The sequence below is a fragment of the Euprymna scolopes genome, chromosome 10 (assembly GCF_053919585.1).
Source record: "Euprymna scolopes isolate OS-2025 chromosome 10, ASM5391958v1, whole genome shotgun sequence".
In the NCBI taxonomy this organism is placed as follows: Eukaryota; Metazoa; Mollusca; class Cephalopoda; order Sepiida; family Sepiolidae; genus Euprymna; species Euprymna scolopes.
The window spans coordinates 63989281-64011974 of record NC_136491.1 but is presented as its reverse complement, the minus strand read 5'-3'; the positions used below and the strand labels follow the sequence as shown (position 1 = coordinate 64011974).

Here is a 22694-nt window from a genome sequence, read left to right as displayed (position 1 = left end):
TATATATATATATATATATATATATATATATATATATATACAGTGAGAGAGAGAGAGAGAAAGAGAGAGAAAGAGAGGGAGAGTAGACTGTCTCACTAACTATGGCGATTATTCCCAAGAGCTTGTAGTACTGCAGCATGAACCGTGATAGCTGAATCCAATGTGGAAGTGACAATCCCTGCTGCACAAAGAGCAGGTGTGGTTGGTGGCAGGAGGAATATCTGTCTTTATTTTCCTTTTGCTCTTTTTTCTTCATCTTCACTGTGTCTACTGGCAGGGTACCTCTCTGTACGGACCAAAGATTTAGGTCACAAAACCAAAACTACTACTACCATCCTCTTCAGCACTATATTAAACCTTCCTCTTCCCTACAGTGTAAAAGACAATTCTCACTCCTTAACCCTTCCTTACACCTAGTCACTCTGCTTACTGACTCCTCCCCTACCAACCTGCTGCTACCATCCAAGTAGAGCACACTGGTGCCTTTTCAACGAGAACGAGGCAGAGTTCACTGAGTCGACGTCCAGTACACACGTGTTTTGAGGACTGCTATACTCATGTCATCTTACCATGTTCGCAATGTTAACAGAAAATAAAATAATCCTTCAAATTAGTATTTGTGTTGTGTCTTATTCAAACGAGATAACAACAAATATAACAGTAGTATCAAAATAAGACTTGTGTAGCTTAGTTGTCATAAACATATTTATACATTATGCATATATATATATATATATATATATACATATATATATATATATTCAATTCAATGTATTGAGAATAGATTAACAGGGCTAAAGCTATGTAAAAGCAAATTATGAAAGAGGGTTATGTACAGGTGTCATCATTCAAAGATCAGCAGTCATGCTTCATCTAATGCTGCCTTGAACTGTTTGGAAAGATGGCTCCATTTCTTCTGTGGTTAAGAGTTTGGAGCTTTAAGAGCAAAAGTCTATAATTCACTAAATTAACTTAAAAAAGTGAAGGAAAACTTCACCTGCATCATCAGCCTCCATGATTTAAATGACCCATTATTTTATAATCGAGAGATTGGTTAAGCAGGATCTCTTTGGTATGAAGCTGTTCCGAAATAGATTAATGTTATAATCAGGAGATGAGCCATCATGACTGACTTTAAAAGGGTCAAAACTTTGCAAATAAAAGATGAGTGATAGCAATCTGTAGTTGACTGGATCCTCTTAAGGAACTTGATATTTTTAACATATTTATCTTATTTTGACTTGCGTGTAGCTCCTGTTTTTGATCCAGTTTGACAATTCTTTTTATTTTGCCTTCTCAACACAATTATCGAATGTAGATAATAAAGAGTCTCTTTTGAGCATGTTGATTTCTCAGTATCTGGCTCAGGGTAAGTTCCCACAAAGAAACAGCATTTTGAAAGTCAAGGTATAAAGCTCTACTGTTATTTTGAGCAACATTTAAATAATAAAGGCACCTGATTATTTTTTAAATTATTTGGATTTAACAGTTTATAATCTACTATCTGTCCTGTTTTGAACAGATTAATGAGCTTAACAACCTTCTCTGTAATTACATCATTTCCATTGAACCTTTCATCTTGTGTCAAGTTCTCTTCCTCTTCCATCCATGGTTTATTATTATCATGCAAATCTACATTGTTATCTTTGTTTTCATCAACACTATCAAAATCCTCCGCACCAGTTGTTCACTGACTATGATGAATCATGCATTATTTGACAGGGATGGACCCTTATGTAGTCACTTTCATGTTTGATCAAGACTTGTTTAACTTCAAATTGTACCAGATCTTATCTGTCTGACAGACTTATTATTTTCGATTTCCAGGCCTGATTCGGTGCCTCAAAACTCTGCATATTTGTACATATATAGGCTTTTCTTTCATATATAGGCTTTTCTTTCAAATATAGGCTTTTCTTTCAAATATAGGCTTTTCTTTCAAATATAGGCTTTTCTTTCAAATATAGGCTTTTCTTTCAAATATAGGCTTTTCTTTCAAATATAGGCTTTTCTTTCAAATATAGGCTTTTCTTTCAAATATAGGCTTTTCTTTCATATATAGGCTTTTCTTTCAAATATAGGCTTTTCTTTCAAATATAGGCTTTTCTAGCAGCACAATTTCACCTGTACAGATTCTCTCCAAAGATGTAGACTGATTACTGAATATATATCATCTGATATAAAAAGAAATATCTGAACTTCTTTACACCAACTCCTCATTTCGTACTCCTCTTAATTCAATCTACACCACAAACTGTTACTATCTCTGCTTACTCTCAGCTGTCAAAAACTCGACCTCATGTCCTTTCTAAATCAGTCTTTTTATAATCTCTTTTCTTCCACATATGCAAATTAATGTCACATTTATATAACAAATCCACAACCTTAAGTTTCTCATTTATTTTTATTTCACCTGACAGTCAAAACAGATGCAATGCTTGCGGTTAATTTATTCTTTTACATTTTAGACACACAAGATCATTTCACATTACATAATCCCATGCCCAGATTGGCTCTAGTGCAGCATTTACATCTTCATCGTCTACATGGACCATGCACCTTAAATCTAAAATATGCCATGGCATTCCATCTATACTCAAATTGTTAGTAGATTGCACCCCCGTAATCACTCCTCTCCCCCATTGCGTAATACATTTCATGTTCAGTGGTTTCACCCAAACCTCTTCTCTTATTTGGATTCTGGATTGATTATTATTAGTCGTTTTATGAGGATGGATCTCTTGAGTGCCTCCATTCATAATTAAAAACTGATCTATATGGCACTGTGTCCACTCTCTGTCCAACCTTGGGAGTCATGTTGTATCAGAATGTGGTCTCTTTTTCAGGTGATATTCTTCCTCTCTCAGCTTTCACTTTCAACGTTTGATGATGTCGCTTCTACTATTCCATTTCCTCATAGGCTGCTCTGTAATAGTTTCTTATCTTCCATTTTTTAAAGATCATCTGGAGAACTTCTGAATGAAAATCAGTGCAATTATCCATTATCACCTCATTTACTGGACCTCCTTCAAGCATCACCTTTTCCAATTCCTCTACAACTACGGATGCCAATTCTGCATGTAACTCCCTCTATATTGCCAATCATCCAGATCTGCAGCCAACATTGATAAGTATGCTCCTCCATGATAGTGTGTTATGTCTATAGCTAATCTTGTCCAATTCTTCAAAGTCCCAATTCTGCAAGGTTATGTATATTTTGGGGCAGGATCAATTAATAAGTGTCAGATGCAATTCTTAACCACCTTCTGCACTTCCCATTTTATATGTGGATCAACTTTATGCACCAAATATATTTTTTCCATTCCCATGTGATACATGCCATATATTTCTTCTAGTTCAACAATTCTAAGGCAGCATACTAGGATCTCATCTTTCTCAACTAACCACTGTTATTTTTATTCATGTTAATTGTTTCTCTCTGAAGGTACAAACGCTACCTTTGTTTGTAGTTCAAATTCAGATACTAACTCTCCAAGCATCACTAATTTCCATATTACAATGATTTCTTCAGTACCTTTTTGTTTATATTCTTCCGCTCTCTTCCACTGTAGAGTTCACCCAACTTAGTACTGTGGCTGAATCAGTCTTATTTCAATTTCTCTAAATCTACATTTTATAGCTAAATTGACGTATTTCAGAATAACATCTAATTCAGCCACATTAATATGATTAGTTATATTTTTCCCAAACCATACTGCATCTTCTGCCAGTAAACTGCCAATCTCCACGACCATGCCTGTTGCAATATTGCATTGCACCACACCATTCCTATTTCAGCTAAGCTCCAGTAAGAGGGTCCTTTTTTTCTACATCAGCTAGAATCTCCTGTATAACTTTAAAAGTTTTGCCATCAACTCTGCCATCCCAGTCTACTCCACCTGCTCTTCTTTTAACATAACTGCATGCTAGTTGCAGCCATCCAACAAGTGGATAGTGTCCCTACACTTTGCCATAGATAGAAAATAACTCCCATCAACTAATTTCTCCTCTTATGTCTGGGATCTCGTTGCCTCATTTGAATATCAGCTCTCCCACTAGGGGCCCAGTGTTGTTCTTCTGTCCAGAGATTCTGGCGATTTTGCTATCAAATGTTCTACAACTGCTTTTCTTGGTATCTTCGTTACATTCACCATTATATCATCAACATATGAATTAGTGGCCTCTTTTGTTTTGCTTCCTTTCTGCAACACTATTTTTAAAACAGCTGCTATAATCTTCAGTGCAGCATTCAGTCTCAATCCAAGCCGTGTTAGGCAATAAGTTTTCCTTCATGGCAGACCAGTTGATACTGCGATAGTTCCTTCACCACATGTAGCTGCAAGTAAGCAGTCATAAGGTCCACAATCGCAGTTCCTCCCACCAATCGTCTCCACTTATCTTTTCATCACACATATCCATTATATTGCTCCCTGCATGATACACCACAAAACAGTTCAACTCACAAAAGTCTAATACTGACCTGACTTTCCCTTTTGCAGCCTGGAACACTGCCATCAGTGGTAACACACCTTTTCCTTACATGGTAAAAGAATGCCTTCTGCTATTCACCTTTTTCCACCTTCTTCTCAAACTCTGAGATTTTCTCACTTTTCAGGGAATTCTTATATGCTACTCTCTTCTGTAATATTGAAGGCTCTCCCTTCCATTCCCATTTTATCGAAATTTACCTCAAAGTCTTCATCCTTAATTTGACAAACATCTGGCTGATGGACAGCTATGTCACAGTATATATCTCCAAACTTTACCTCAGCTTTCTTTAGAGTCAAACTTCCCATTGATTACATCCATTTCAATTATGAAAGCAATCAATGATGTGATTCATTAATATTGCCCAGTATCAATAAGTGCAATCATTACTATAGTGTTCACTATCACTTCTATTATCGGAAGCGGCCAGTTCTATACCTTTATTTTGTTGCCGGGGTAGCTACTGGTACAGAAGCTCTTCTTTGCCTGTTTTCTTGACTCTGTGGACAATATTTTGCAATGTGGCAAAACTTTCCACAATTATAGCACCTTACTCTAGGTATCTCCTTGCAATATTTTATAAAGTATGATCCTCAACATCTGAAACACTGAATGCTTGTTGATTCTTATTTCTCTGTGTATTGCTATGTGCACTTGCTGCCACTCTTGAATTCTTTTGCTGACTAAAAAGCTGTGCAGTTGGTATTAGTTTGTTAGCATCCATTCTCTTTATGTGAAGTAACTGTTGGGAATCCGGTAATGAAATCAAGTTTAGCCATATCCCTAGTTATTCTGTTAGTCCAGCCAATCTTTGTGTATAAACATCAACTGACTCTCCTGACCATTGAATCGTTTTAGCTTTTCATATGCTTCAAAATGTCCTTTGGCGAATGCTATTACTAGTCTCATTTCTATCTGTTCTGCATCTAATTGGTGTTCTTTGCTCATCTCAAGGTAGAGAACCAGTGCATCTCCATGGAGAAAGGTGGTATCACATACTTTCCCAATCTCAGTAATCCTGATTCCAGTGTTAACTGTTTTATTTTAAATTGTCTTAATGCTTTGCTTCAAGTAACAATTTCCAGGATTAAATTCGACACACTGCTGTCAAAATTCACTACTCAAAATTCGACACACTGCTACCAAAAACTCGCTATTCAAAACTTGATGCTCTACTGTTAAAACTCATCACTCCAAAACTCGATGCTCTGCTATCAAAAATTGTTACTTCAACATCCAACTCTAAAATCAATCCAGTCTCTGAAAAATCAGGCTTTTGTTTCAAACTGGAAGCATCTCATCTGCATATTAGATGACAATATCACAAGCATATATAAAAGGTGGTAATTCTTTTCTTTATTCTTTTTGATTGCACAGGAGCCTACAGGCTACACAAAAACAGGTTTGTACCAATTTTTAAGATGTTTCATCATGGAAAAGTAACTTAGCTTACCTTTGATAGGATTTCAGATCACAACATTATCAATAGTCTGCCCTCTCAATGTTTCCCCAAGCATTTCCACTTCGTAATCTAGTTGGTTCATAAGCACAAAGTTTGCTTCATGCACATCTCGTTTTTTATACTGTATGTTGACAGTCTCTAATCCAATGATGTATGGAACCACAAGAAACACATGTAGAGAGTCTGCCATCAGGTCCAGGTGGGTTGGTCCCTTTTTTTCTCTGACTGCGGGATTGATAAACTATCCTATTATACACATTTTGGTTGCCCTTGATTGCATTTACTCCTTTTGTAGTTAGCATTTCTGACTTATTTTTGTTCACCAGAATGAGACATCTTCCGACTGTTCTTAAATTCATTGCTATTCGTGAAGGCAACATGTCTTTCTATAATGTGGAAACCATCAGAAACACATTTGTATCTCATTTTCTGCAGATGTTTTGATATGGCATTCATTGTCACATTTTCTATCATAGCTTTCATTATCCTTTCCTTGTCATCAATGATGGAAACTTTTTAGAGTTTGGTATGTCAAAACTGGTAGGTTAGCCCATATTCGCTCAACTTGACAACCAGATAATTAGATAATCATAGATTGGAGTATCTTTTAGTTTCATGTAATGAACATACACCACCAAGGCAGCCAAGTTAATATCAGTTTTGAAGAGACTGTCTAATGTCCATATAATTAATATCTTTTCATGTGTGTCAAATGTGTCTGGATCCCTCTCCAGAATTGTTTTCTATGCTTTTCCAATTAAAGACAAAAACACTGTAGAGGAACTTTTTGCCTTTTCAACACTAGTGGCTATCTCCCAGAACCTTATTTCCTTTCTTGAAGAATCATATTTTTGTGAATCCAGAATAGGTAGAGCAGATATTTTTGAAGCTATAAGAATTTCAGGAAGTTCGTGAAACAATGCTCTGCTACCAAATGTGTCATTCTTTTCTCCTGTGTCAATCATTATTTCCATTTGGCTTAAGATTGCTAGAATCTGCTAAAATTTTAGTCAAAAGTGAGGAGTGGAAAATTTGTAAAATGTGTTGCTTAATTAGAAGTTATTTATACCATTAAGAGCTGTCTAAACAGATCAAACCACTTCATACCATTTTGAAGTAATATATGCAATGGAGCTGTGACTTCTGAGTACTTGGGTAGAAATTTGCATAAGTAGTTAATCATGCTGAGGAACATTGTAAGTCCTTCTTGTCCTTTGGGCTGAGAAGGTTTATAATGGCTTTTGCCTTGGAAGGGTCTGTTTGGAGTCCTTTTGGGGTGATTTTGTGCCCAAAGTAAATGAACTGTTTGGCAAATAAGACACATTTACATCCATTGAATTCAAGACTATGCTGTTATATGCAATCAAAAACGAATCTAAGTCATTTGTGGTGCCCTTCTAGTATCAGTGTACACACTATTATGCCATGCTGGCTGCATCTTTCTAATTCTTTCTATAATACTGTATATGACAAATAGGAGATGAATACATTCATAACAGTCCAAAGGAGTGCTAAATGTTAGGAATTTTGAGCTGTCCTAATTAACAGGGACCCATTGAAGAAAAATGTAGTGGGCAAAAAAAAAAATCAGGAACACAGATAGGAAATAGTCAGAAGAGAGGGATTTCTTGTCTGTAATGACTGTGGAGAAAGAAGACAAAAAAAAAACAGAAAGAAAAAAAAAACTCGCTTCTCGCAGACACGTGGTTCGTTGCAAAGCACAATCCAATCGCCAGAACCACCTATACACAATCTGCAAGATGCCCCCTGACTGCTTTCCAGTGACCTGCCTTTATAGCGGCTGGGAATTATGTATTTGCATAATCGCGCGAGAGCAGACAGATTCTACGATAATTGCATGGGGTAAACGCTAATAAAACCCCATGGATGCCATCTTGGAACCCTCTCTTCCGCTCAGGCCGAAACGCAACAGATGTATCCGAGGTAAGCTCTCTATTTCTCATTTTGGTTACTGCCAATTCTGCTACACTCCCCCCTGATCTCATGATCACAAACGGAGCAGGGGGGCAGTAATCTTTGTCGGGTACTTCTTTGAAGAACCGGAGGCAGCACTTCCTCCTTGCCATCTTCCTCATTACCACCGTTATTGCCACCAGTCTGTTTCATAAGCGGTATTTCACAATGAGGGCAGGGGGGCAGTACTCGTCTTTGTCGGGTACTCCTTCGTAAAGGCGAGACGGGTGGTCCCTCTTACGCTTCTTCAATATGTGCATTATATCACTCAAAATCCTCTCCACCGTCCTGCATCATACTCTCTGTCCTTTCGGAAGACATTGTACTGTCTGAGTCTTCCTCTTCCTCCAATGTAACAACATAATGGCGAGGGCACAGATCTTTCACGTGGCGAGGCACACCGTCCACCAAAATCGATTGAGGGCTGATTACGTTGGTCACCTCACCCTTGAAGCTTGTGGTACATCGATTTTGTGGTCTTTTGACCCACACGCGATCTCCAACCTGGTAAGAGCTGTCCTTGGAATCTGCGGACGCAGTTGCGAGATTGGTCTCCTTTACTCAAACTTTGTATCGATAAATCCTGTTGACAGGTGCAGTGAAGTGAGATGTGTCATCTCTTGGTGTGATGTTGTACCAGTAGACAGCCTCCTGTATGGGACCACGCATTCTAGCTGCTATTCGTTTCACTGTACGGTGACATTGCTCCACTATGTCATTCCTGGCGGGAGCGTACGCACAACGGAATCACAAGTGAACTCCCCATTTATCTGCAAATGCTTGGAATGCGTTGCTGCAGAAAGCCGTGTCATTGTCTAAAAGGATTTCGTGTGGCGAGCCACGCTCGAGGAACACTGTTTCCAACTGATGGATCATACTTGCCAAGTCCTGCCTTGCCAATTTCCTCCAAATGGAGAAACGCGATGGGCCACAGTCTGTTAGAGTTAAAAAGTGGAAGGTGTCATAATGCGTGATATCCATTCCAATTCTCTGCCAATTCTCGTTAACTTCCAGCTTTCCCTTTTCCCACCTGACTGGCGGTAGGTCAATTGACTAACATTCCTCACAGTATGACTGTTTTAACAGTTGCTTTTGTCATGGTTGGGCAACTTCTCCTGACAAAGTATGTAGTGCGTCGCACCTCCCGGATGTCCACTACCTTTGTGAATAGTCATGATTTGACTCTCATCCAGCTCGTCTGTGTGAACCGTGCCTATCACCGGATCAAGCCCGTTTTTCTTTTTTATTGCCTCAAACCACCACTGTGGTACTCATGTTAATCGGTCAGCGATGTTTCGTGCTGATGGAACCAGCGTCATGTCCACTGTCAGCCTGTACTCTTTCACAAGCTCTTTGAGAGTGCTTAGTCGGCTCCTAATAAGCATCTCGCTTGTTGCTTTGGTGCATACTCGTGCCTTTCCAGTTAGCGTGTCCGAGACCAATGGTATACGCAAACAGAATCTGTCTTTATATGTAGCACCTTGCTCTGCCACTGAAGAGCGAAATTGATATGTTGAGAATCATCTGCAGGTCGCAGCCAACATGCATCTTCCAACACAGTTTCATGCATCTCCAAGGCTGCACCAATTGCTAGGGAGCTAGCATTGATCCATACATTCAGCTCTTTGCCATCCACACACCAATTTCCCCAGGCCGGATTGTTCTGCTGTGCAGATTCTAAGGTTTCAAACATCATATGATGCAGTAAGGCGTCCCTTGCTTCATCATCCCAGCCCTTCGTTAATGAACTTACTCTCCTTCTGAGTATCCCACAAGCCACACAAAACCAACCGCACAACGGAAAACGCCCGACAAGTCGACCCCACAGGGAAAACATTGTTCATCGCGTAACAATGTTAGGAGCCTCTGGAATTGCATTTCCTCACTTCCACTGCAGTTCACTGTGTTCCATCCTGACCGCCAATCCCAGCACCCATGCACCGTCCTTCAACCGCTCTGGGTTCTTGCATTCCAACCCGAACTGCGCTAGGTGTTCTCTTACATGGGTCATGGGAACCACGTCTTCGTTGACAAAAATGTCATCAATGTAAGCAGATGCTACACAGCTTACAACTTCTTCCTGAGATAATACTTCGCTGACAATTGCTCTCATTATCAGGGGGAGGGCCACATTCAAACTGAACCCCAGATGGGTCAGACAGCATTTTTTCCCGTCGATTTCCACAGTCTGGTATGGCCACAGTGTAGGTATGCTCTCCTGAGGTCCAGTAGAGACATGTAAACACCTTTTTGTCTCCATTTGCGCAACTTAGCCGCACAAACATCTGCGTTGGCCATAAATGCATCTACGTAATGATTTAGCTCCCGGTAGTCCATCACCGGGAACACTTTGGCTTTGTTCTGCTGTATTACAGCCATTAGGAGAATTAGGCCTTTGCGATGGGGGGGGGGGGCCCAATTTATCCTCTGAGTACGGCACGAGCCAACCATCATCTATCCGGGTGCAGAGCTCCTGCGTGTATTCGTCACGGATTTCTGCCATTACTGGGTATTCTGACACTCGATTGTGTAGCCTTTCAGGGGGATGGTCCTCAGACCACTTCCATGATGCGGTCCACATTTGGTTTTGATGGTCAAAGGTGGCAGTAAATCCGGTTCATTAATAGAAATGGCTGCGCATTTAATACTTTTCCTGCCACCAAGCTGCACTGATCCTGTAGGCTTGACAATGACACCTCCCAGAGCTTTTATGGCATCGATCCCTAGAAGTAAGTCACACCCCAGCGGTTTGCCACACACCACCAACACATTGATTCTGGCAGACACACCTTCATCAGTGGACAAAGAGACCACTCCAACACCGCAGCACGCATGGGACATTCCACTAATCATTGTGACATTCACATTTGTTTTTCTCCAAGACCGGCACTGGTCTGTATGTAAAATCGTCCTAGAGCATCCTGTATCAATAAGCGCCAAACATCGCGTCCCATCAACATGGATGCTTATCATCGGGAGCGTTGTGTTCGCATCTTGGTGGGGAAGGAGACTGGCGCTTATGCATCCTCCCCTTGCTCGTTTTCCGAGCAGTTCTGAGCCCAATGCCCACTCTCACCGCAACGGTAACACTGTGTTCTGCATTTTCGACAGTCCTTTGCAAGATGGCCTTTCATATTGCACTTGAAACAGATCACACTAACAGGAATATTCTGGGCTCTGTTGTTGTTGGGTGAGCGTGTGGCCGCAACCACATTTTGTTCCCCAGTCGTCGTCAAAATTTTTGCCCTCGACATTAGCTCCCCCATGGTCAGGGCTTTGATGTTCGGCACCTGTTGAAGAGCAATGAAGATGGTGTCAGGGAACCCAGTGACGAAAGTCAATTTTGTGAGGTTCTCTGAGCCATCTCCTGTGAATCCAGCCAATCCAACCAACTTCCTGATTTTGTTGGCATAAACATCCACACATTCGCCAGCCCATCTAACCATAGTTATTTTTCTGTATGCTGCAAATGCGTTGTCGGTAAATGCCTCCTTTAATCGGGCCTCAATCTGGTCTATCTTCTTTTGATCATCCTCCTCCATTTCCAGTGCATCACCTTCCAGATATAAAGGTAGCAGACTCGCTACATCATCCACCTGCTGAAGTTGTGCGACAAGTCTCACTTTTTTCAGCCACGCTACAACTTCTCCTTCGCCAGAGAACGGCTTGATGATATCACTGCTTATCTGCACCTACGCCATAGTCGTGCCGGAATAGCTTGAAGCAAAATCTAGTAGGCAAAAAAAAAAAAAAAATCAGGAACTAGATAGGAAATAGTCAGTATCACCCACCTCTAGAAGAGAGGGATTTCTTGTCTGTAATGACTGTGGAGAAAGAAGACAAACAAAAAACAGAAAGAAAAAAAACTCGCTTCTCGCAGACACATGGTTCGTCAATCCAATCGCCAGAAACACCTACACACAATCTGCAGAATGCCCCCTGACTGCTTTCCAGTGACCTGCCTTTATAGCGGCTGGGAATTATGTATTTGCATAATCGCGCGAGAGCAGACAGATTCTATGATAATTGCATGGGGTAAATGCTAATAAAAACCCATGGCCGTCATCTTGGAACTCTCTCTCTTCCGCTCAGGCCAAAACACAACAGACGTATCCGAGGTAAGCTCTCTATTTCCCCTTATTTCGGTTATTGCTAATTCTGCTACAAGTAGTGATTTGGACATTCTCTCTGTCTCACTTTGTTTTCATGATTAAGCCATAGATCACAAGTGAATTTACCTGTTCTGTAGGTTCCCTGACTTCTTGATGATTTTCATTTTTGTCATTCTGTCAAGTTTGGACTTTAGTTTGTCTAGCAATGCAAAGAGGAGGGACAGGAGAATCAACTGTTACATGATGTGTTTTTATAAGTGTTTTGAATGCACGCAAACAGTTTTCATATTTTTTGTGGATAGCTGAAATATTTGCACCAATCTGGAAAATGTGTTGTAATTTATAGATAAAAATTTATATAATAAAAATGTTTGTACCATTGTAGGCAGTGAAACTAGTGGAGGTTGGACAGGGTACTGGATGCTGATGCAGCTTGTTGCAAATCGCTTTGGGTAGTATATCGGTTTCTATATCAAGTTTAAAATTAACACTGTTGCCATTGATATACAGACTCACTATCCACAGATTAAAGAGTATTGATGGAGAGTGTAGTTACTACCTGACTGTGGTCATTAGTGATGATAATGCCAAGGAAAATGTTAGATATCTGAGGCTGAATCTGAGTTTGAGTAGTATGCTTCTATAAGCAGACTGTTCTTCAGACATAGCAACAGCTGACAAAATGCTTTTTTGCAATAATAGTTTCTGCTTTGTCAAATGGGTATGAACCAGCACAGAATTTGCAGGAGTTGATCTGTCGCTGCTTGTCACATGATGAGTCCTATTTATGCATGTTGCAGTTAGAGGAAGGCTTTCCACTTTTGTGTTTCTGTGATAAATGCTATGTTTGCATCATACCCCTCTGTATTTCCTGACCTACCTTCTTGTCTTTTCTGCTGTTTGACTGATTTGGATTGTTGAGTCTAGTGTAACATCATGCTCACTCAATAGGTATTCTCTGAGACTGAGATCGTTTGTTCCAATAATGAGAATGTATCTAATTAATAAATCCATCCTCAATTAACTGTGGCATGTTGACAAAGTAACAAAGTCGTTCATTTTTTTGTTTGATTGTTTGCTGCTGAGGAATTTGTGTTTCAGAATGGTCAGATTTTTGAAGGTTGACAGTATGCATCAAACTATGGTGTAACAAATACTTGTCTTCGACTAAAGTGAATAGCAAGGTAGAGTAAACATCTCATCTGTTTGGTCTTATATATCTCAGTAAATTGAGGTCTTGAATTTTCTGAGCAATCAAATAATTTATCTTTATCTGTGCCTAAATCAAAATGTAGATTCCATGAACAAAGATTCTTTCTTAGAACTGCACGCCTGTGGAACTCTCTTCCGTTTGTCTGTTTCCCACCTGACTACAACTTGGATGTACAACATAAACAATTCCTGATAAACTGCCCCCTTAAGTAAGACACTTTATCAAATATCCAATACTAATGATTACTACAACACTATTCCATTGATTACTGTACACGCAATAACCCTTATCCCCGAGTGGCTTCCGAGCTTTGATAATGTAAAAAAAAAAAAAAAAAAAAAAAAAAAAAAAAAAAAAAGATTTAGTTCATCTTTCCAACTCTTCCAGGTCTCAGCAAGTTTTCTTAACTGAAGTTGAGATTTCAGGAGTTGGGAGAGTATCCCTAATATTCGTAGACAGGTGTAGATTGGACATAGTTTTAGTTTGAAGAATGTTTTTAGAATTTGAACTTGACTACTCCAAATAAATTCAGGTGAAAGTGGTGATGAAAAATCTTAATAAAACAGAAACATTTCAATTGATTGATTAGCTAGGAGAAATTAATATTGATAATGGCAATGCAGACAGCATTCAACCTCTGACAATGTTGTATTGTTATGAGAACACACATGTACAATTTCTAGCTAATACAATATGGATTGCTATATTACCTGCTTACCCACTGCGGATTCTTGAATACCATAGAATACTGTGAAATATTAATTGGAGGATTATGACAGATATATGTAAGCAATGGCTAGCAGGAATTCTGACTGCGACCACACATTAAAATTTGTTAAAATACTGCAAATAAAGGTAGGCAAATATAGGCAGAGCAATGTGGACTTTGGCAAGATACAAAGGAATGGGAGTGATAGCTATGCAGAAAGCTCTGAATGAGGATCTTCAGTACACCCCATACAAAGGCTAACTATTAACTTGTAAGCCTCAAAAACTCCTCATCAAGGTCAAAGACTCAGTCAAGTCTGGGATTCTCTGATTCTTTTCAGAACTAGTTGAACAATATGCAGAATAACAAATAGCTAGCCAACAGTTCACACAAGGTTCTGCATGTTAGCCAGACCATGCTTCCTCGAACTGCAAGAGCATTTGAGTGTGTTACATCATGACATCTCGCATTTTCAAAATGGATTCAAACTCAATTCAGATGGATATATTGTGTTAATATCTATTGTTGTCAATGGCTAGGTAGAAAGTGTGAATGTGGGAAGGTCATACATGTGACAGTAGGACAGCTCCATGTTGCATCTTGAGGGAAAACCTCAAGGCGGCTGTCTGAAATTTTATGAATGAATGCATAATATCAAAGAAACATAAATAGTTGCAGTGATTGAATCCTATCGAATCATTGATATATATATATATATATATATATATATATCAATGATTTGATAGGATTCAATCACTTATGTATATATATATATATATATATATATATATATATATATATATATAGTGATTGAATCCTATCGAATCATTGATATATATATATATATCAATGATTTGATAGGATTCAATCACTTATGTGTATATATATATATATATATATATATATATATATATATATATATATATATAGGATTCAATCAATTATATATATATATAGGATTCAATCAATTTTATATATATATAGGATTCAATCAATTTTATATATATATATATATATATATATATATATATATATATATATATATCAATGATTCGATAGGATTTAATCACTTATATATATATATATATATATATATATAGACAACATTTTTCCTCTATGGCATATTTCATTAAATAAAATAGACGTTTTTTTGTCTATTAATTCTATTTTCGATCCTTTCCAACTTCCGAATAACAGTCTTCACTTCCGGTGGGAACTAGCTGATGTAATCACCATGTTTATCATAAGTCGAGTAGTTTCCAATCCTTCTGAATTCATCATCAGATATGAATTAATCTAACTGGTTTTGAACAATTTATAAAGTATTTTTCTTTTTTTTTTCCTTTATTGGTTAATCATTTATCTTTTTTTTTCCATTGGTTAATTATTTAAAAAAAACAAAAAAAAAAAACTTTATAAATTGTTCAAAACCAGTTAGATTAATTTATCCCTGATGATGAATTCTGAAACATTAGAAAGTACTCGGACTTATTATAAACATGGTAATTACATTTGCCAGTTCCCGCCAGAAGTGAAACTATATATATATATATATATATATATATATATATATATATATATATATATATATGGATGTCGAATAAGTAAAACTTATTTCAAAACTGGTATTTCAAAGCCTAATGTTTCTCATAAGAGAAGAGAAGATGCTAGGTAACATATTAGGGAAGCGACGTCTAGTCATAGCTACATTTACATTAGGAATGAAATAATTGTGTGTGAGAGAAGAGTTAATATATTGAAACTGTTGTGGGTGAGACATGTGAGAACTATAATGATCTATGCGATAGTTATAACCCATAACTACATATGATTAAATAAACATCCACTTCCAATCATTTCTCCTATATTTTTCCCGATAGTATAGATGTGCATAGCCATACATAGATTATACTCACCATGGCATATGGTATGCACCTACCTTCATTTTATAAAAGAAGTTATATTCATCCTCTATCACATAGATCACTATATTTCTCCCTTCCCTCTTGATATTCTATATAAGCTCCAAAGTAATTTGTTAAGCTTTACATTATCCCAATAAGTCTCCTCTTAAAGAATCAATCTTATTCTTTTACCCCCCCCCCGTGTGTGTGTGTGTGTGTTTGTTTGCTTGTTTTAATATTAGGCATATATTAAAAATAAAATGTATACAAAATATAGACCCAAAATCTATGCTGTGCCAAGTTTTATATTTTGAATAAATTACATAAATGTTTACTTAATCTGTATCAGTCGTGTGATTGTTTATTTTGAATGCAATGAGTGAAGCCATGCAGTGGGAAAGGATTATAGTTTAAAAGAAGAGCAAACACGCAAGAAGCAAAGAAGGGTTGGCAAGAATAAAAGAAGAAAAAAAAGGAGCTAGACTGTCACCAACAAAGCAAATAGTTCTTAGTTTTTGTTTTACCTTCAATACGCCTCTTTCATGTGGCAGGTCAATGCCTTGTACATGAGCCTATATCAGAAAAGCATTGGTCAAATAATACAATTGGACATTCACCACTCTCCCTCTTTCTCACTAAAGCAGGGTAGATACACCAACGGGAACTTAATTTAAACTTAATGTTAACATAGTTTTTTTTAAATAACAAAATATGGAAGTTTGTGTTTAACAGGTTTTGTGTGTGAAAACACCTTCAGGATATGATAAAACATTTTCAAAATAATATTTACATCAGAGTTGTGGGTTGATATCAGTTTAGGAGATAAATGACTACTAAATATTGCTGGATATTTTTATTCCAATCTCATACAATAACCAAATAAATGTTATGGGTTTACTTAAAAAATAAATCTTCATTCATACAATTATTTCTGCCTTTAAAATAGGCATCACATTTTTTGGATAATCAATCAATTCACAATATGTTTTCAAACGGTTTTCTCGGTAAAGATTTATCTCTAATCAAACTAAACCAAAGAAAAAGCCGAATCAAAACTGTCAACATTAAAATTGTTCTCTTTCTTCATTTCACTGATTTATCTTTTTAAGAAATATATATTAGATTGCATCTGTAAGACACTTTTGTGAACTTTAAGGAATTTAAACAATAAATAATAAATGTGTGTGTGTGTATATATATATATATATACATATATAATTTATTATTTAATAATTTATATTTTATTATTTTATATATTCACTGTTTCAATGAATAAGATCAGTAAATGATTTTACGAAAAATATCAATAACTTTTGTATGCCTTTCACTCATAATCTTTAAAGAACTAAGGCAAATGCAAAAATATTGAAATATCAATTGAAAATCTTTGCAATTCTCTCATTAAGAAAAAAATATGTACTGATGAAAAAGCATGAAAAGTTACTGCAAAAAGAATAAAGAGTTTTTCTGATCTTATCACATAAAACATGTCTAAAAAACGTTAGGCAAATGTTCTCAAAGTAAATATTTTTGTTCAAAGATAATTTTTTGATTTTTACTTTAAAACTTTTTGAATAGTGTGTTCAATATTTCAATTAAATTGGAGTTCCATAGTTTTTTTTCTCCATTTTTCTTCTTTTTTCACAACTACTTTCATTAGGAAAGATTAGTTTTGCTATGTTACCAATAATGTCTTTATAGCTGTGTTTTTTAATATTTACAATTATGCTTTTATTGTTGTGTTTTTTTAATATTTACAATTATGTTTTTATTGTTGTGTTTTTTAAATATTTACAATTATGCTTTTATTGTTGTGTTTTTTAATATTTACAATTATGTTTTTATTGTTGTGTTTTTTTAATATTTAAAATTATGTTTTTATTGTTGTGTTTTTTAAATATTTACAATTATGCTTTTATTGTTGTGTTTTTTAATATTTACAATTATGTTTTTATTGTTGTGTTTTTAATAAATTCACAATTATGCTTTTATTGTTGTGTTTTTAATAAATTTACAATTATGCTTTTATTGTTGTGTTTTTTAATATTTACAATTATGCTTTTATTGTTGTGTTTTTTAATATTTACAATTATGCTTTTATTGTTGTGTTTTTTTAATATTTACAATTATGCTTTTATTGTTGTGTTTTTTAATATTAACAATTATGCTTTTATTGTCGTGTTTTTAATAAATTTACAATTATGCTTTTATTGTTGTGTTTTTTAACATTTACAATAATGCTTTTATTGTTGTGTTTTTAATATTTACAATTATGCTTTTATTGTTGTGTTTTTTTAATATTTACAATTATGCTTTTATTGTTGTGTTTTTTAATATTTACAATTATGCTTTTATTGTTGTGTCTTTTAATATTTACAATTATGCTTTTATTGTTGTGTTTTTAATAAATTTACAATTATACTTTTATTGTTGTGTTTTTTTAATATTTACGATTATGCTTTTATTGTTGTGTTTTTTAATATTTACAATTATGTTTTTATTGTTGTGTTTTTTAATATTTACAATTATGTTTTTATTGTTGTGTTTTTTAATATTTACAATTATGTTTTTATTGTTGTGTTTTTAATATTTACAATTATGTTTTTATTGTTGTGTTTTTAATAAATTTACAATTATGTTTTTATTGTTGCGTTTTTAATATTTACAATTATGCTTTTATTGTTGTGTTTTTTTTAATATTTACAATTATACTTTTATTGTTGTGTTTTTTTAATATTCACAATTATACTTTTATTGTTGTGTTTTTAATAAATTTACAATTATGCTTTTATTGTTGTGTTTTTAATAAATTTACAATTATGCTTTTATTGTTGTGTTTTTAATAAATTTACAATTATACTTTTATTGTTGTGTTTTTTTTTAATATTTACAATTATGCTTTTATTGTTGTGTTTTTTTTAATATTTACAATTATGCTTTTATTGTTGTGTTTTTAATAAATTTACAATTATGCTTTTATTGTTGTGTTTTTAATAAATTTACAATTATGCTTTTATTGTTGTGTTTTTTAATATTTACAATTATGCTTTTATTGTTGTGTTTTTTTAATATTTACAATTATGCTTTTATTGTGTTTTTTTAATATTTACAATTATACTTTTATTGTTGTGTTTTTAATATTAACAAATATGCTTTTATTGTTATGTTTTTTTAATATTCACAATTATGCTTTTATTGTTGTGTTTTTTTTAATATTTACAATTATACTTTTATTGTTGTGTTTTTAATAAATTTACAATTATGCTTTTATTGTTGTGTTTTTAATAAATTTACAATTATGCTTTTATTGTTGTGTTTTTAATAAATTTACAATTATACTTTTATTGTTGTGTTTTTAATATTTACAATTATGCTTTTATTGTTGTGTTTTTTTTAATATTCACAATTATGCTTTTATTGTTGTGTTTTTAATAAATTTACAATTATGTTTTTATTGTTGTGTTTTTAATATTTACAATTATGTTTTTATTGTTGTGTTTTTAATAAATTTACAATTATGTTTCTATTGTTGCGTTTTTAATATTTACAATTATGCTTTTATTGTTGTGTTTTTTTTTAATATTTACAATTATACTTTTATTGTTGTGTTTTTAATAAATTTACAATTATGTTTTTATTGTTGTGTTTTTTTAATATTCACAATTATACTTTTATTTTTGTGTTTTTAATAAATTTACAATTATGCTTTTATTGTTGTGTTTTTAATAAATTTTCAATTATCCTGTTATTGTTGTGTTTTTAATATTTACAATTATGCTTTTATTGTTGTGTTTTTTTAATATTCACAATTATGATTTTATTGTTGTGTTTTTTTTAATATTTACAATTATACTTTTATTGTTGTGTTTTTAATAAGTTTACAATTATGCTTTTATTGTTGTGTTTTTAATAAATTTACAATTATACTTTTGTTGTGTTTTTAATATTAAAAATTTGACTTTTATTATTGTGTTTTTTTTAATATTTACAATTATACTTTTATTGTTGTGTTTTTAATAAATTTACAATTATGCTTTTATTGTTGTGTTTTTTAATATTTACAATTATGCTTTTATTGTTGTGTTTTTTTTAATATTTACAATTATGCTTTTATTGTTGTGTTTTTTTAATATTTACAATTATACTTTTATTGTTGTGTTTTTAATAAATTTACAATTATGCTTTTATTGTTGTGTTTTTAATAAATTTTCAATTATGCTTTTATTGTTGTGTTTTTAATAAATTTACAATTATACTTTTATTGTTGTGTTTTTAATATTTACAATTATGCTTTTATTGTTGTGTTTTTTTAATATTCACAATTATACTTTTATTGTTGTGTTTTTAATAAATTTACAATTATGCTTTTATTGTTGTGTTTTTAATAAATTTTCTATTATGCTTTTATTGTTGTGTTTTTAATAAATTTACAATTATACTCTTATTGTTGTGTTTTTAATATTTACAATTATGCTTTTATTGTTGTGTTTTTTAATATTTACAATTATACTTTTATTGTTGTGTTTTTAATAAATTTACAATTATGCTTTTATTGTTGTGTTTTTAATATTTACAATTATGCTTTTATTGTTGTGTTTTTTTAATATTCACAATTATACTTTTATTGTTGTGTTTTTAATAAATTTACAATTATGCTTTTATTGTTGTGTTTTTAATAAATTTAAAATTATGCTTTTATTGTTGTGTTTTTAATAAATTTACAATTATACTTTTATTGTTGTGTTTTTAATATTTACAATTATGCTTTTATTGTTGTGTTTTTTTAATATTTACAATTATACTTTTATTGTTGTGTTTTTAATAAATTTAAAATTATGCTTTTATTGTTGTGTTTTTTTAATATTTACAATTATGCTTTTATTGTTGTGTTTTTTAATATTTACAATTATGCTTTTATTGTTGTGTTTTTTTTTAATATTTACAATTATACTTTTATTGTTGTGTTTTTAATATTTACAATGATGCTTTTATTGTTGTGTTTTTTAATATTTACAATTATGTTTTTATTGTTGTGTTTTTTAAATATTTACAATTATGCTTTTATTGTTGTGTTTTTTAATATTTACAATTATGTTTTTATTGTTGTGTTTTTTAATATATACAATTATGTTTTTATTGTTGTGTTTTTAATATTTACAATTATGCTTTTATTGTTGTGTTTTTAATATTTACAATTATGCTTTTATTGTTGTGTTTTTTTAATATTTACAATTATGCTTTTATTGTTGTGTTTTTTAATATTTACAATTATGCTTTTATTGTTGTGCTTTTTAATATATACAATTATGCTTTTATTGTTGTGTTTTTTAATATTTACAATAATGTCTTTATAGTTGTGTTTTTTAATATTTACAATTATGCTTTTATTGTTGTGTTTTTTAATATCTACAATTATGCTTTTATTGTTGTGTTTTTAATATTTACAGTTATGTTTTTATTGTGTTTTTTTAATATATACAATTATGTTTTTTATTGTTGTGTTTTTAATATTTACAATTATGTTTTTATTGTTATGTTTTTTAATATTTTTAATTATTCTTTTATTGTTGTGTTTTTTTAATATTTACAATTATGTTTTTATTGTTGTGTTTTTAATATTTACAATTATGCTTTTATTGTTGTTTTTTGTAATATTTACAATTATGCTTTTATTGTTGTGTTTTTTTAATATTTACAATTATGTTTTTATTGTTGTTTTTTTAATATTTACAATTATGTCTTTATCTCATATTTTTTATGGTAGTAATTTGTTATTTAAAAATAAGCCTTTATAGTCATTATATTCAAAGCACATGCAAAATTCAAAATGATGCATTTAATGGTAAGAGTTTGTTAATATATATTTACATGCTAGGAAGTTTATAATTTTGTGACAAGTTTCAATAATAATAATTATTGTGGATGTCTAATTTGAATGTAAATAGTTTTAAGAATTTTAATTGTTTGGTATTGGCATCATGGTATATTTTTTGTATAATTTCTGAATTATCTACAATTATATAAATGCCACTTTATCTATATATGTGCATGTGTGTGTGTGTTGGTTCATTCTTTATAGACTCCGAAACGGCCGAACAGATTTTCTTTAAAATTTACAAAACTTTTATGTATAAGTCTGGGAGTGATCTTAGTTAAGGTTTGTCTCAGAATACCCATCATAATTACCAATAATCGATAATCCAAACCGTTTCATTTATCATTGGTAAATTTATTTTTTTCTTGTCGTCGCTTAGCAACAATGATATAACAACTGGTCATGAATATTCTACTGTTGGTAAATTGATAGTGTGTGTTTTTTTGGGTTTTTTTTTTTTGTTTATTTTGCATGATGTGGTCTGTAAGTTCAAACCCCGCACATAAATGTTTTTTTTTTTTTAATTGGAAAGGAGTTTAAAGATTGGAAAATTTACGTGTGTGTATTTTTAAAATATCTATTTTTTTGCAATGCAAAATTGGAATATTGCGGTACTTTAATTAAACTTTATAATTGACAAGCAACTTATCCTGAAAAAATTGCAAAACAGTCTACACACATATTTAGTGAAAATGTGATTCAGAGATTTCTTATATGTCAGCTTAACAAAATAAAGACCCCAACAGCCAAGCACAAGTATGCCCGGCAACATAAGATAAGAAATTTTTTGACACAGTTGACTAATTGTAAACCTATACATCGACAACCACAAAAATTCTTACAACGAATAGATAGTCGATGTTGATCCTGTGATTTCTTATGAAGAAATCAAAAACCTTGCCAAAATAGTTGGTTTTGAGTTGGAAAAATAGCTGCTCAGGGTACAAATCAGAAAAA

General features: G+C 33.0%; 1 protein-coding gene across 5 annotated transcripts in view; it reads right to left on the bottom strand.

Annotated features, from left to right (window-relative positions):
* The window catches only part of LOC145286018 (intermembrane lipid transfer protein VPS13A-like), a 965259-nt gene that overhangs the window by 131214 nt on the left and 811351 nt on the right, over positions 1 to 22694 (bottom strand). For 3 of the 5 annotated variants that reach the window (XM_080134633.1, XM_080134636.1, XM_080134634.1), the window contains one exon: positions 16387 to 16434. The exons of the other annotated variants lie outside the window; for them this stretch is intronic. In XM_080134633.1, the coding sequence (XP_079990759.1) occupies positions 16387 to 16434 (48 nt within the window). The remainder of the gene's footprint in view (positions 1 to 16386; positions 16435 to 22694) is intronic. 5 annotated transcript variants of the gene reach the window in all.